Source organism: Psammomys obesus, unplaced genomic scaffold (genome assembly GCF_907164565.1).
Source record: "Psammomys obesus unplaced genomic scaffold, mPsaObe1.curated_primary_1811, whole genome shotgun sequence".
In the NCBI taxonomy this organism is placed as follows: Eukaryota; Metazoa; Chordata; class Mammalia; order Rodentia; family Muridae; genus Psammomys; species Psammomys obesus.
In genome coordinates, this window is record NW_026596225.1 from 250065 (window position 1) to 266332 (window position 16268).

The window sequence follows — 16268 nt, forward strand, 5'->3', positions numbered from 1 at the left end:
TCCTACCTGATTGTTGGGGTTTTGGAATAGATATGGGTTAGGAGAGAGGCAGAGGTATAAGAAGCCCAGTTTAAAAAAAAAATGCCAATACACTTATGTGTACAAGTGCTCAGGTACCTATGCGTGGCATGTGTATAAAGGTCAGAGGTCAACTTTGTGGATCTGGTTCTCTCTTCCCAACTTTATGTGGCTTCAGCAGGTCAAGCTCATGCTACTAAGCTGAGCTGCCTGGCTTCTCAGGTGTTCTAAAGAGGTGACAGAGTCACATGCCCAAAGGGTTAGCGTAGCCTAACTGGCAAGAAAAGGTATCAACTATGTGTAGGAAAGCAAGCAATTTCTGAGCCTGCTGTATGTGGGAAACTGCTCGCAGATAAGTTCACAAAAACAAATTATTTAATTCAACATCGTGCTTTCATTCTTCTGGATGCTGCAGATTAATCAGAAGACTTTGAAAAGAGGTGAAATAAAGAGCCAACCCACATTTTATCTTTAGCATATTCTCATAAAACTTTATTACTCTGAAAATAAGAAAGTGGGGAAATTTCAAATGTATCCTCAAATCCCAAACTTGACTGATGCAACCATAGGATGCCACACTTCCCCAGAGACATGAAACTTTATCCTTCTCAGGACCACCATTTCCTACATGGAAATTTCCCCATACTTAAATTTAAAAACCAGAAATGTTCTTATAATGACAGATCAGTTTTTAAAGTATGAGACCAGAAAACTAGCAGAGACACGTACTTCCATTGTACCCACCAAGTCTTAACCTTACTCATAACCAGAAGAAAACATCCTAGTATTCAAATACATGATTTTTTTTTTTTTTTTCTCAGTTGAATGTCATAAACTCACCTGGTTGCTTGCTTAATCAGAGAACAAACAGAGAAGAGATTCCCTGGTCTGTCTGGAGGAAGGTTATTTACAGAATAAGTTTTCCTTTCACTCTGAAAGTTAAGACAAAAACAAAAATCTCAGTAATAAATATGACTGTTATTACTTAGGTATTTTTTCCTTGAAGTATATTTCTATGTACCAACAAAGCAAACACAACAGTCTAAAGCTCATAAAACCTGCAATTTTTAGTGGTATTTTTTTTGATGCCCTTTGATTATTCCACATAGCCAATGAAGTTAAATTCAGTGTCTATAACTTACGGCTCAATATAAATCTCAGTTGTATGTAAGCTAACATAGCCTATATACATATAGTGCATAACAGCAATCAAACTAATTTCCTTATGTATTACCAAGAAATACCATGTAAGCCACACTTTTAAGACAAGTTTTAAAAGGCAATTTAGGTTTTAACAATGATTTTGGGTGAATAAATATGCTATTTTGCTATGCTTTAAAGATGGAAGAATCTCCCCTAGGGTTTGTGAAAATTAACATTTATAGGTTCAGATTTTTCTTACAACACACTTCTGCATGAGGCTCAGGCGTCACTGCAGACGAGGGGTCAGGAAGACGGCTAGAGTCAGGACCAAGGAGCTTGCTGTGACACTGTATCACCTACAAATGTCAGAAGCTACACCCAGAAGTCTCACCAACAGAGTCAGAGGACCAGGGAGTTTGCTGTGACATTGTATCGCTTACAAAGGTCAGAAGCTACACCCACGAAGTCTCACCAACAGAGTCAGAGGACCAGGGAGTTTGCTGTGACATTGTATCGCTTACAAAGGTCAGAAGCTACACCCACGAAGTCTCACCAACATGGATGCCTAAACATGACTCTGAACAAGGACAATACTGACAGATATTTACACATGCCAATGTAGAAGGGGGAAAGGTGGTGGAACCTTAACCCTAAACAAAGAACTACAGGCAACTAAGAAATGCTGAGAAGAGAAAGCTTTACACTCTCAGATTTTTACATTTTTCTTTACAATTAAAGAAACTGTTATTCCTTTTGAATTTCCCCTTTCTCAGACCTGCTACTGTTTCCCAGGACTGCCTGTCACTTCTTTTATCTCCTGATTTCCTTTGACAGAATGCCACCAGGGTTCAAAGGTCTAGTCACAGTAAATGTCACAGCAGCTGCTCACATGTGTGGTGCATTATCTCATCTACCCTTAAGATACTTCTGGAATAAGAAGGACTGGTTTTAGATGCAGGAACTGAAGTAGAGGGATAAGAAGCAGTAGAGATGAGATCTGATTTGAGACACAAGATACTCATATCTTTTACCATCAGGGACAGAACATGGGTTTCAAAGTTAGAACTTAATCCGAACTTCAGGTCTCCTAGTTACTAACTGTAAGATGGGTAGGTTACACAACTGTTTGTATTTCTTTTCTTTCGTCATCATCTTCTTCGTCGACTTCTTAAGATTAATTTATTAATTTATTATGTATACAGTATTCTGCCTGCATACCAGAAGAGGGCACCAGATCTCATTACAGTTGGTTATGAGCCATCATGCGATTGCTGGGAATTGAAGTCAGGACCTCTGGAAGAGCAGCTAGCAGAAGCACTCTTAATCTCTGAGCCATCTCTCCAGGGCCTGTATTTATTGTTTGCTTTTTGAAAACAGGGTCTTACTCTTTAGCCTGGACTGGAACTCACAATGTAGCTCAGGCTACCCTCAAACCAATTTGATATTATCAAATTGTCTTCCCTGAAAGCTAAACCAACTGATATATTTGATATTGCTATGTCAGTGAAAACTATAAAATTACCTCTTTCACAAGCTCTATTTCAGGAGCAGGCATTTTCTTTTTGTTTGTTTGGTATGGTCTATGTAGCCCAGCTGGCCAAAAACACATGCTTCTCCTGTTGTCTCCCAAATGCTTGGACTACAGGTGTGCATTCCCTATGCCACAAGTAAAGCTAAAGATGTTTGTAATTTGTTAGTCATTAATATTGCCTTAAAGTTTACACTACTTTTATCTTGTGTTCGCTTTTTCTGTTTTTTTTTTTTTGTTGTTGTTGTTTGTTTGTTTTGTTTTTCCCAGTTCAGTTGGTTTTGGTTTTAAAATTAGTGACTTAGTATCTAATATTTTCTTCTAGGTCTCTGCAGGTTTTTTTTGTTGTTGTTGTGGTGGTGCTGGTTGTTTTGTAAGCAGTTTGGCTTCTTTTATAGCTTTTGAGCATGGGTTAACGTATGTAAGAATTCTGCCTTTTTTTTTTTAACACCCCTTCTTCATGTTCATGTTTTCTTGGTCACATAAGCAATAAAACTGTTTCTGTTCTAAAAGAAGAAAAAAGTCAACAACTTTCTCCCACCAGAGAGCCAGGGTTCCATGCCTTTTCCCTGAGGCACACAGAAGAGCGACTATCCTCATTACAGAGCTCTAAGAGGGGCCGCAACGGTCAAGCTTGGTTAGAAGTTGGTGCTTTCTCCTAAAAACTCATGGCTCCACCCCAGAGGAAGTTTGGCTCACAATAAAACTGTGGCTTGCCCTCTCGTCACTAAGTAAAACTGAAGGTCTAGGAGGCTCACTATACTGACTTTTTCAATCCTGTAATCGCTCTGAACAAAGCAGTCAGTGCCTGCCTTAGTCAGTGTCCCACTGCTATGAAGACAGACCAGGACCACGGCAGCTCTTATAAAGAAAACTAATTGGGGCTGCCCTACAGTTCAGCTTCTTCTCCAGCAGCCTGTCTGCCTCCGTGCCGCCATGCTTCCCACCAGGAGGATAACAGACTAAACCCTCTGAACTGTCCCTCTCCATGTATACCACAGGCACACGCTACACATATATACATGCAGGCGAAACTTACATAAAATAAAAGAACAAGATAAACAAGACTTGAGGGATGACGAATGTCGCCATCCCCCTCTCCTTCACACACATGTACACATATATGTACCTGCACGTACACAATCCCCAACACACACATATACATATGTGTGCACTTGCACATACGCAGAAGAGCACCCAACGCACACAGACAACTGCCCCAGCATCTAACTATGCATATCTACTGTTTACAGACCTGCTGGAGGCAGTGGGAGTCTGAAGTCTTCATGTAATAACTATAGTCTGACGTGGACACGCACTCACACTACAGATGCCGATGGTCATACTTTCATTTCCTTCGCTCTGACTAACCATTCGATTACACCCTTGAGAAGAGTGGCCAGGACAGTAAGTGTTCAATTAACATTTACTGAATAAATGAACACTTTTCTGGAAATAGAGCTCAATAGCGGATCTGCTCCAACACACACTGATTTATGGATGAAATGACATTTGAGGTTTACTTAGAAAATTAAAACAAAAATGGGGAGAGGGCAACAGAGATGGACAATTAGTACTTAAGAGTCTATTATGAAAAAAAAAGTCTATTATGTTTGTCTCTCTACTTTTATATGTTTGAAATGTTCATAGTTAAGTAAATCTGCTCCATTTTAAACTCTGATAATTTTATTGCTTTGTAGTAAGTAGATAAAACATATTTATTCTATTCTAACTTGCAAAGTAAGGTTGGGTTGTTGGAGGTTGTTCTGATGCTGGCCCTCTGTAAACTTGCCTAAGTCATTATACTTGGTTGGTTAATGAAACAACCTACACCTGGGCCGGGCTGAATAGGGTAGATATGGCTAAGGTTCCTGGGCTTTGGAGAATTCCATAAGGAATCACAGGAAAGAGATGACGGGAAGAGAGAAAGGAGGACACCACAATGGGTTAGCTAGGAGAAGAAACCACATGGCCTGAGAGGAAGGACTCCAATTATAGCATGAAAAGAGCCCAGATGAAGAATGTAAGCAAGTACCATGGGATTATAGATGAAAAGTGGACCAACTGAGGAGGATTAAGGTAGATGGCATTGGATGGGGCTGGGAGATGGATGGTGAGGATATTCAGGCAGCATAGATAGGAATATCTGCCTAGCCTAAGGTAAATAAGGCAATTATAAAATTTAACAGGTTTCTGTGTCTTACTACTTGTGAAGCTGGGCTAGATAATAACGCCATGATAATCATAGGGCAAACAATAAATAATATATAGCCCAACACCCATCTTACTTTTAAATTACTACAACATAGTATATATTATGGTTATTGCCATAATGAATGGACATCAAATGGTAGACTGGCAGTAACTCAAAACTCAGCAGCAAAATATCCATGTTCTTTCAGTGTTTTCAGGAACAGTTGTTCCGTTGTGTAGTTTACACAAAGATAATAGACACTTCAATCACCAGGTTGCACACAGGTCTGACATCATAGCTACTTGGGAGGCTGAGGAAGAAAGATTGCAAAATGAAGGCCTGTTCTGGCAACCAAGAAAATACAAGGCTAGCCTGGGCACCTTGGTAAGTTCCTGTTTCAAAATAAAAGCAGAAAAGGCCTGTGAATATGGCTCCGCAGTAGACAGAACACTTGCCTAGCAGGCACAAGGCCTCAGGTACAACCTCCAATACTGTATTGAGAAAGGACGGGTAGAGGTCCTTAATATGTAGAAACAACCACACAGTAGGGGAGACATGCTTTGTGTGTGTGTGTGTGTATGCTGTGTGTTCATCTCTGTGTGCGGAGTTCAGGGAAGTCCGGGCTCCCTGGTGCTCAGGTGCTCACTTGCTACAGACAGAATCTCAGTCTGCTCACTATAGCACCAGCAAGGCTCACAGGCGTGCAAGCCTTCCGTGATACTCCCATTTGTCTCCCATCTCCCAGTATGGATGTCAGACGCACGCTACTGTGTCCTGGGTTTTCAACTTAGGCTTTCATGCTGCGTGGCAAGCATTTCACCCACAGAACCATCTACCTAGCCATACACGGTTTTTAATGTGTAAATATTAATTAAAAATAGTATAATGACTCAAAAGTAATGCTCTGACTTGAGCATTTTTTTTATCGACAAACTTCGTGACAGAAGAAATTTAGCTTCTGATTTAAACAAACTGTTTTGGGTGTTAATGACAATAAGATTATATTAGTTTTCCTTATGAAGAACAGGAAGGAGTGTTACATAAACAGCAAATTTCATATATATACTATGATTTTAAAAAAAGCTTTACTTTCTATCAAAATTCTTGAGTTTTCATAGTTAGCTTACCTTTTCTGACTCTTCTTGACTTGAATAATATGTGAAATAGTTACCATAATAAGCCCCTTCTGACTTGAAAACCGATCCATCTCCAGGATAAATCTCTATTGAGTTTACATTTTTATGGGTAAGCCTATGGTAGAGAAACAATCATTTTGTTTTGTCTTTCTAATTAAGACTAATGCATGCATGAAAACAATCATTAAGACAACAAAACCCCAAACCAACAACAAACCAAACTGAGACATGGGTAATTCTGAACCAAAGACAAACAACACACAAAAGTGACTTATGTGTTTATTTCAGTAACTAAGCTCAGCGCTTCTGGCGTTCAGACTCCTGTCTTCATGTCCCCAGTGCCAACCATATGGACTGGGACATAAAGAATCACCAAAGCAAAATGTTGATGCACAGAAGTTAAATAACACACTTTTGGGTTCTGAAAAATAAAAGATTATTTTTCAATAAATATGACTGGTATAATCTACCTGATGGTTATGATTCACCATCCATTAAGACATGACCAATTACACACAAAGCAGCCAGGTATATTTAAAGCATTCAGTATACTTCGTATAAAAATTACTTTTATTGGAACAGATATAAAAGATCTATCTTTTAAGGCAGACACACGCCTGTAATCCCAGCATTTTGGGAGGCAGAGGCAGGTGGATGTCTCTGAGTTTGATGTCAGCCTGGTCTACATAGTGAGTCCAAGACAACCAAGGATACACACAGAAAACCTGTTCGAAAAAAAACAAGAAAGATCTATCTTTTTTATGTTGTCAGAGGCCATCAAGATGTCCTGGCAGGTAAAAGCAATTGCTGCCAAACCTGATGGCCTGAGATCAAACCTTGGGACACTCGTGGTGGAAGGAAAAGTTGTCCTCTGACCTCCAAACACATGCTGTAGCACACACAAGTATTGCCACTCCCAAGAAAAGAGAATAAAATGTAAGTCAGGTGTGGTAGGGCACACCTTTAATCCCAGCACTCAGGGGGAGGAGGCAGAGGCAGGAGGATGTGAGTCCAGGACAGCCAGGCTACACTATTTAGAGAAATACTGTCTCGAAGAAGAAAAAAAAATAAAGAGATTTATAAAACATGCTGTCAGAAGGGGTTTCTGGTGACCAAAACCCCTCAGGTATGCTCTTCTAATGTTATTCCTGGAAATAGAGCTGCACCTGGCCAACACTGTATTCTAGTCACTACAGAGCAAGGAACTCTGTGGTGGGAAGGGAGAAGTCACTGGAGTAGTGCAGGCACAAACAGCCAGGAAAGGAAGGACTTTCTGTGAATCACCCTGAGGCTGAGTCCAGGCTCACCAGGTAACAGAACTAGACCTTCGTGTCCAGAAGAACAGCCCAAGTCCTTGTGCAAACGTTCTACTCACTAGCCAGACTCAATGGCTTTGGAGCTGCACTGTGAGTCCTGTGAACATGGTCAATGTGAGCAGAAGGCCTGTGTGCACACACTAAGAAAATTAGTTCTGTGAGCTATACAAATAAAGACAAAATACCGGAGCCCAGGGGACCCAGCAAAGCTGTCCTTTCATAAGAATCAGCCTGTAGGTATGGTCTCATTCCCCCTGTGAGTTATGAAACAAATGAAGAAACAGAACCCCAGGTGCCACGCAGGGAGAAGCCTTACCTATACGTGACACCCTTATACCACACCACCTTCACAAGCTCAGGGTAGGAGTACTCTTCTTCATCAGACAGCCTCTGTAAAAGTGAATCACAGAAGTTCCACCTGTCAGAAGTCAAACAGGAATATTAATTCCGGTTGTTCAAAATAATTGCCACTAAAAGTCGACAAAACAGTGCTACCATAATGCTTATTTCTTGCCTTACTTACTCGATCAAAGAAAATAAAATATACACATGCATTAGAGAAATTTAAAAGCAAGTCTTATTTTGCCATGTATCTTTTCAGTAGTTCTCAGTACTCATTAGTGGATTTCAGCACAATACAAATTTAAATTTTTACTAATATTTAAGTTTAACCAGAATTCAAGCAACAAATCTATGTGTGTAGTAGGGCAGACATCATGCTCTACACACTGAGAATTTAATGTCCCCCAAAGATGTTTCCTGTGCCACTGGAGACTTCCCATCTGACAGTGTAGTGAAATAGCAATCACCAAGTCTGAAGAGAGGCAATGAATGAGGACCCGACTTATCAACAGTCTGAGAAAACCACTCCAAGGAAGTAAGGCTTAAGCTGAGACAAGGAAAGAGGTGGTGGGGAGAAGGGCAATGCTCCCTCTGGAGCCAAGAGCAAGAGTAGGGGCAGCCGAGAAAGAGCTTGAGTGAACACTCAAGTAACTGTGAGGGGTCCAGGTCACCAAGCACAGGGAAAGCAAGGACAAGAAAGATGGCAGAGGTGAGGACTACAGAGAAGGAAGCCACCAGATAATGAAAAACCTGATAAGCCATGATAAAGAAGATGGATTTCAACCTAAATCCAGGGAAAAGAACACTTAATGTAGAAGGAGAAAAGTTCTTCTGAAAGACCTGCAGGGAGCGGGAGCTCCACGGGGAGAGGGGCAAAGCCGAAGGATCTGGGCACAGGGGTCTTTCCTGAGACTGATGCTCCAGACAAGGGCCATGCATGGAGATAACCTAGAACCCCTGCACAGAGGTAGCCCGTGGCACCTCAGTGTCCAAGTGGGTTCCCCAATAATAGGAACAGGGACTGTCTCTGATATGAACTCAGTAGCTGGCTTTTGATCACCTCCCCCTGAGTGGGGAACAGCTTTACCAGGCCACAGAGGAAGTCAATGCTGCCAGTTCTGATGAGACCTGATAGGCTAGGGTCAGATGGAACGGGAGGAAGACCTCCCTATCAGTGGACTTGGGGAGAAGCATGGAAGATGAGTGGGGAGAGAAGAGGAAATTGGGAGGGGAGGGGAGAGGGGCTACAGCTGGGATACAAAGTAATAAACTGTAATTAATAAAAATAAAATAAAATAAATTCCTCTGATACATATTTATAATCCTGAAATTTCCAGGCTTTTGTTTTGTTTTTTTGAGACAGGGTTTCTCTGTGTAGCCTTGGTTGTCCTAGACTCACTTTATAGACTAGGCTGGACTTGAACTCTGAGATCTGCCTGCCTCTGCCTCCTGTATGCTGGGATTACAGGTGTGCACCACTGCACCCGGCTAGGAATTTCCAGTTTTAATTAGATAACTATTCCTGCATTTTGTTTTATGTACAAATGTGAGACAACCTAGGATCAAATTTCAATTCTACAAGTGCTAGCAATGTAAGTTGCTTGAGTTCTTTATCATTTCTTGATCTAAAGTTCCTCTACAAAAATATCAGTAATTTTTTAACAGGTTTACTATACCAAATAAAGTACAGCAATGTCTCACATAAGTACTTTGTAAATATTAGTTAAAAATTACTCTAACCAATTTTTAATTATTAGATTATTCATCTTTGAGTGAAAGTAAAAGTTTCTGACCTAGCCATGAAGAGGTCTCCATATACTGAGCCCTTTTGAAAAAGTTCATACTTATAGTTAGGTAACTAAAAAATGAGTATCCTTTGAGGCTGATGTCAAAGAAAGAAGCCATAAGCAAAGCTCTGTCAGGCTCATGTGCTAGCCTTTGGGATCATGGGCCCCACTGACCAACCACAGGCTCCCCTCGGGGCTTTCTCCCAAAAGAGCCCTGAGCAGGCTCCTGCTCTCCCATACTTTAAAACTCCTTTCAGGGACGGTGACCTTCATTAGATATGATATATTAGTGAGGAGTGACTCAGTTTTAATTTGCTCTGGGTTATACTTAACAAAGTATCTAGTATAGAGTTAATCGCCCCCAATACTTAGTGTATAGACAGAGCACAGGAAATGTCAACGCTTTTGTCAGGGAAATGATTTAGTACCCTTTAAATAAAAGATCTCAGCCAACTAAATGAGGTAAGAGCAGTGACAGACGTGGCTGAGAGCGATGGTGAATGGCTTTAGTCCAGGGCCTTGAGGGGGCAGAGGGAGGAGGGCTCTGGGGATTAGAACTCTAAGGCCAGCCACGGATTACACTGAGACCTTGTCTCAGAAAAATGCAAAGCCTCAACAGTATCCAACGTTCTAGAAAGTGATGCTTAGAGTGAAGACAGGGTCTTCCCAAACCTTTCTGTGCAACAAACCATTCTTGCTTTACCTGTGCATGTGTGGGGCAGAGCAGCTGAGTGACAAGACCCTGGGAAGGACAGACACCTCTTCTCTTCTTTCTTCCAGATCATTGGAAATTGCAGGGAAACTGGCGTCAACGTTAGATGCAACACTACCTTTGTTATAGAAACGCAGCGCTAAAGACAAAGGGTATTTCCACTCCTCTGGACAGGAGGCAACAGAGCAACACTGTTCTACCCATGCATATACACACTTGTGCTCCGGACCCAGGGAAGGCAGCGCCTCCCTCCCCTCAGTTCCAGTCACATAACATATGTTTGTTGAAGCATCTTTAGAGGTCATGATCTGGTAACGAGGCTCATTTTCTTTATTCTTCAGTCTCTGTCCTGGTAAACTTGCACATCTATAGACTCTCCTGGTCTTTTCGACCAGTTTATCTTTTGGGACCTGATTTTTCTTTTCAGATAGTATTACAGATGAATCCAACTTTTGGCTCACTTTACACAAAAAACGTACTGTAAATTCATGCTGAGATCTTGGTAAGCAAAGGTAGGCGTGTCCATCTAGTGACGTTATCTTCACTGTACCACTCTCCGAGTATGTGGCACTGTCATCGCTGTCTAGACTGGGCCATTTTATTTCTGAGAAATCAATGAGGATATGCTGAATTGAGAGAGGAAAAAAAATAACAGTATTTTCTGTTAATGTTCAATTCTTCCATACTTTTGATATTAAAAGTATGATGTAGGAAAGAGTTTATATACTTGTGTTTTTACTTCCTAGAAAATAAAAAACTGGAGTCAATATATGGTTTTACAGATAATACTGGATTATCTGAAAGTATTTCTCTGAGAAAAACACACACATGTAAACTCATGGACACACGTACACACAAGAGGAAAGAAGAGGTAGATATCATCTGATTAGTGTTAACTGTACTTTGATTTAAAATGTTCAATGAACTAGGAAGAGATGCCTTGGCATACCATTCATTCCAAAAACCTAACCTGAAGAAGACAGATGAAGGAGAGCCTCAGCTGTGATGTGCTATAGAAAAGCAACTGAAGCTTTCGCAGTGTGGAACTAGTGTGAAAGTCATTGAGAAAACAACACAGATAACACACAAATAAAGTCAGCATCTTTAAAATGTCACATGAGATAGGAGAAAGGTGAGAATTGTTTTTTAGGTACTGGAGTACCAGATAGCACTTCAACAGAAATGCTGTTACTACCAGAAAAACCAAAAAGTAACATGAAGTACCTGTCCTAGAAGGCACCCAGTAGGCCATTAGCTAAAATAAGTTCTAGTGGCTTTAAAAGTCATTTAAAACAACTTAAATACTCAAAACATAAATCGACCTTAACAAATAGCACACTCAAGAGTTAGCAATCCCCTATATGCTTTTTTATATAAGAAATCAACAGTACTGTACATAACAATATTCTGATCAATTATTGTATATAGTTCAACATTTCAACTTCCATCTTTATTAAAGCTTAACTTTACTAAAACTATTGTCAACAAAGCCTCTTTACAGAGCCATCCAAGTTGAAATACTCATCTTAGAGGCAGTGACTGATGGTAAACGTTTAAGGAGAGTCAATTGGGAAAGCTCTTGACCCACTGTCCAGGGACCACACTGCAGCATCCACAGCAAATGACACTGTTTCAGTGAATGCAGTTATTCAAAAACACTGGAAAAGCCGGGGAAGGTGGCAGAGGCAGGCAGATCCTTAAGTTCTAGGCCAGCATAGTCTGCAAAGTGAGTCTAGAACAACCAAGGCTACACAGAGAAACCCTGCCTCGAAAAACAAAATAAAACGAAGATGTCCTCCAGACTAAGTTAGGGCTCTTAACATCTTAAGCTCTTCTGCCTGCAAGGTGTAACTATGAGGTGACTTTCACAAAGGAGTAGGTGATAAGGGTGTGGTCTCAAGCTAGTGGCACTGCAGAGCAGTGACTGGATCATGAAGATATTAGTTTCCTCAAAGGATTAATCTATTGATGCGTTCACAGAATTCCTCTGGTTGGAGGAAGTAGGTCTCTGAGGGAGAGCCAACAAAGGGCTTATCTTACTTATTCCTTATCCCCTTCTCTTACTCCTTCTGCTTCCTGGCTTCGATGCTTTGCTTCACCCTACATTCATCATTGTGCTGCTTCCACATAAGCCAACAGTGATAGGGCCAAATGACAATGAGCCAAGCACTTCTCAACAGTAAACAGTTCATCTCAGGCATTTTGTGACAGCAATGTAAACAGATATAAAACTGCTAAAGCAGCCACAACACAGTATGAAATTACTCAGTAAGGAGGCAGGAGAACACTGGAAAGTAGCAGAAAGTTACTAAGGCACCTGGGCTGAGGGCGGGCTCCGCGGTGAAGTGCCTTCCTACCAGGTGAGGTCCTAGGCTCACTCCCTACAACCAAGACTCAGACTAGGGCCAAGTCCTAACTTTGCCACTTTAAAAAATTCCACAGATAAATCAGAGGATTTATCTTTGAAACACAGTTTTTCTATACAAGGGATGGTAATTCAGGAAATATTGGCAGATACCCACACCACACTGGTACTACTGAAGTTTTAGTTTGGAGACAGGATCTAATTACATTGCCCATGTTAGTCTCAAATTTAGAGGGTCAAGTGATCCTCTCACTTTGGCCTTTAAATTTTTTTTTTTTTTCCCTTTAAATATTTTTAATACTGGCTCTGGTTCCAAGTCCACAGTCTTCATGAATGAAATTTATCATTATTCTTCAAAATAAAATATGAGCAAGAGTAAAATTTTTATACTTATACATAAGTATGTATAGTATACAATTATGTATGCATAATTATGTATAGTGCCGGCTAGGTTTTTGTCACAAACTGGTCACTTGGAAAGATGGAACTTAACTGAGGAAATACTTCTATCAGGCTGGTCTGTGCACATGCCTGTGGTTGCTGAGTCACGTGGGAAAGTGTGTCACTGTGGAGACGACACCACTGTGGGCAGGTGGGCCTGGGTTATATAAGGAGGGCAGCTCAGCACGCCAGAGAAAGCAAGCCCACAGCAGTGCTCCTCCTGCTCTCTGCCTTTCTTCCCACCTGGGCTTCCCTCAAGAAGGACTGAAAACGAGTACATGAAACAAGTCCTTTCCTCCCCAGCTTGCGTTCCGTCAGGTTTTTGTCACAGCTCTGGAAAAGCAAACCAGGCTTATACCCTATTATACATTAGCCACCACACATAGCTGACTAAAATTTGTTTATGAAACTTCTTAATATTGAGACACATGCACTTGGGAGGCAAAGGCAGGCAGATCGCTGTGAGTTTGAGACCAGGCTGGTCTACAAAGTGAGTCCAGGACAGCCAGAGCTACAGAGAAACTCTGTCTCAAAAAAACAAAACAAAACAAAGACACAAGAGAATACTGAAGTGCTATAATCCTTGGTTATAAAGAAAATGTTAAGGAGTTGAAATTTGTAACGTCTGTGCTCCTTAGTCTGATGAAACAAATAATAAGTCTGTGTATTCTAGAGCATGTACTTATTTCCAAGTGCTAAATCTCAGCTAACCTGTACTCAAATAGTACTCATAAAAATGTGGTTACAAAAAAAAAAAAAAAAATCACCTTTTTTCTTTCAGAAGGTATGATGCTTTCAGATAAAAAAGGGCACATAGCCGAAGAGTTTCGAAAATCAAGGGCTCGCTGTACTTGTTCCTATAAAAAAAAAATGTAAAATTATTTGAAAATCAGTTTATGACAAAAGTTCGGAATTCTAGTTACCTTTCATATTTTAGCAGCTCCAACCACTTCTTTGGAATAAAAAGAGAACTTTCCCCTGGTTTGGTGGTAGCATACTCCTTAATCCCAGCACTTAAACTCAGTGAGTTCTGTAAACTACAGAGAAACCATGTCTCGAAAAACAAAGAAACAGAGTATTTTTGTGATATTACTTACCCTGTAGGTGCTAATAACAAAGTGTGTCCGCTGACGAATTCTCTCTGGTTGTTCTAAGGGATGTGTTGAAAGAGGAGGTGCCTTTTCAAAGAGAAATTCGGAGCCACAAGGAGAAAGCTGCAGTTTGGAGCCATCGGCATAACGCACATGGACTGAGTCATCCTCATAGAGCACCATTCGCACTTCGGCTGCCATGTCCACGCCTGGGTACACACACTGTCACCGTGCACACTCTTGGTGCAAGAGCAGTCTTCGTCTACCTGTGATCTGAAATGAACTGCCTTAGCAAAGAGCCGTGAGTAACCGCTAGGACTTTGATCCGCTGTCAGAACATAACTTGGAAGGAGAAGACCTCTCCCAAAGTCACAAATGTCCTTCTAAGTTTCATAGTTTTACTGTTCCTCAATTTTAATTTTTTGTATATGATATGCTCAGGATCTCATTTCAGATAAACCAAGTATACTCGTAAGAAACATGTAGCAACTTGGGCAGATGTGGTAATTCAGCATGTGAAGGTGCTTGCCATGCAGGCCTGACGAACTGAATTGCATCCCTGGGATTTACTGTGGAAAGAGATAACCAAGTTGTAACTTTCCACAAGTAAGGCCCCGCTAACTGCTTTACATCTTGCGCTATGTTAATGAGCAAAGACCATGACAGGAGATGACGAGATACACGTGCATAGCTCTGCCTGGCATTTTAAGGGAAAACAGGTACTGACACATAGTTTGTATTTTCTGATTCCGACTGAGGATGAGATAGCTACCTTTGCAACCCCCCATATAACAACTTTATTGAAATTATTATTTAGATAATCAAGCATACACAAGAGAATGTGGCGTTTAAAGTTCTAGTCGTTACCACAGGACACCACAAGCCGGCTTCAACCCTTCTTTCGGCCTCATTTGCATTCTCACCAGTCAACACGTTACGTCAGGGGGCTAACGAACCCGAAAGCCTCATCTGTTCTGCGTGTTGCAAGCTCGTTTTTCAAAACACAGGCCGGTAAACACCCTCAAGACCACCGCCAAACCTCTGACACTCACTCGGCAGTTCTGGCTGAGACGTTGTTTCCCACTTCGAAAGCCAGCGTTTCTGACCGACCTCTATTTTGTTCAAGTGGCAGCAACTGTCTGGTCGGCGATTACTTCTCCCGGGTTACTTCAGTAATACATTAACTACCGAGGGATATTTCTTGATGAAGGAAAACACGCACGTCTGCGGAAGAGCATGAACACAAGAAGTGTTCCGAGCCAGACGCCCGTTCAGTCCAGGAGGCTGGGGCAGCGTCGGCGGACCCGGAGGACCGAAACAAAACAAAAGAGCGAGGCAGCAGCTCGAACCTCCCGCGCCGAGAGGAAGGCGCAGCACCCGGAACAAGCGAACCCGGAAGTCCCGCCTCCTTCCCTGCAGGACGCGGTACCGGAAAAGGCCGCGGAAGAGCCCTGGTCAAGTAGGAATTGGGACTGTGAATCAGCCTTCTTCCCTCAGAGGCAACGCTGACCCAAGGCTGGATGTTAGAGGAGTTATTAAATCGAAGATAGAAGCCCCTTGTTTTAAGAAGTTCCAGAAAATGTCTGCAAATTCTTACTGCCATTAGACGTGTACAGAGTCTACTACGTCAGCAGTGTACGCTGCGGATTAGCCCAATTCGTTGGGGGTCTGGGTGAGGATTGGAGAGTGATTGGGAAGACAAAATAATCATCCGATTACAGTTATGGCTGTTCCTAAGATGAAGACAGCGGCCTATGAGTAAATATAGTCTGAGAAAATATTTTCACTGAAATCTGAAAGTTTGGGGAGGGGGGGTGTGATAGGGTTTTTCTGTCTGACCTGGAACTTGCTTAGTAGACTAGGCTGGCCTAGAATTCAGAGATCTGCCAGGCTCCGCCTCCCAAATTCTGGGATTGAAGGCGAGCACCATTCGGGTCTGACTCCCACCTTCCGTCCCTCGAGCCCAACAGAAATAGTCTGGCCCCCAGACTAGATACATGTCTACAGCAGACATCCTGGTAGTAAAGCAGACCTCCTTGGGCTGCCTTATAGCCCTCAGTATGACCATAAACTCAGAGCAAAGGTGGGCAGATTTCTCCACAAGGACACTCTGCATAGGACCATAGCTTGAAATCTGGAGTTCTAAATAGGCATTTGCTACATACAAGCAAAGGTTAAGGCTCTGCGTTAAGACT

The 16268-nt window shown here is 41.7% G+C and overlaps 1 protein-coding gene across 3 annotated transcripts in view; it reads right to left on the reverse strand.

Annotated features, from left to right (window-relative positions):
* Positions 1 to 15434, reverse strand: part of CUNH5orf34 (chromosome unknown C5orf34 homolog) — a 25254-nt gene extending 9820 nt beyond the window's left edge. Inside the window, exons 1-7 of one of the 3 annotated variants that reach the window (XM_055595826.1) lie at positions 15126 to 15434; positions 14080 to 14346; positions 13750 to 13839; positions 10656 to 10802; positions 7652 to 7725; positions 6011 to 6134; positions 859 to 950 (exon numbers count right to left, since the gene is read on the reverse strand). In XM_055595826.1, the coding sequence (XP_055451801.1) occupies positions 859 to 950; positions 6011 to 6134; positions 7652 to 7725; positions 10656 to 10802; positions 13750 to 13839; positions 14080 to 14274 (722 nt within the window). In that variant the 5' untranslated portion in view covers positions 14275 to 14346; positions 15126 to 15434. Of the gene's footprint in view, positions 1 to 858; positions 951 to 6010; positions 6135 to 7651; positions 7754 to 10167; positions 10803 to 13749; positions 13840 to 14079; positions 14643 to 15125 lie in introns of all 3 variants that reach the window. The other 2 variants (XM_055595824.1, XM_055595825.1) reach the window with 2 other exon arrangements.
* Between the last annotated feature and the right edge of the window lie 834 nt (positions 15435 to 16268).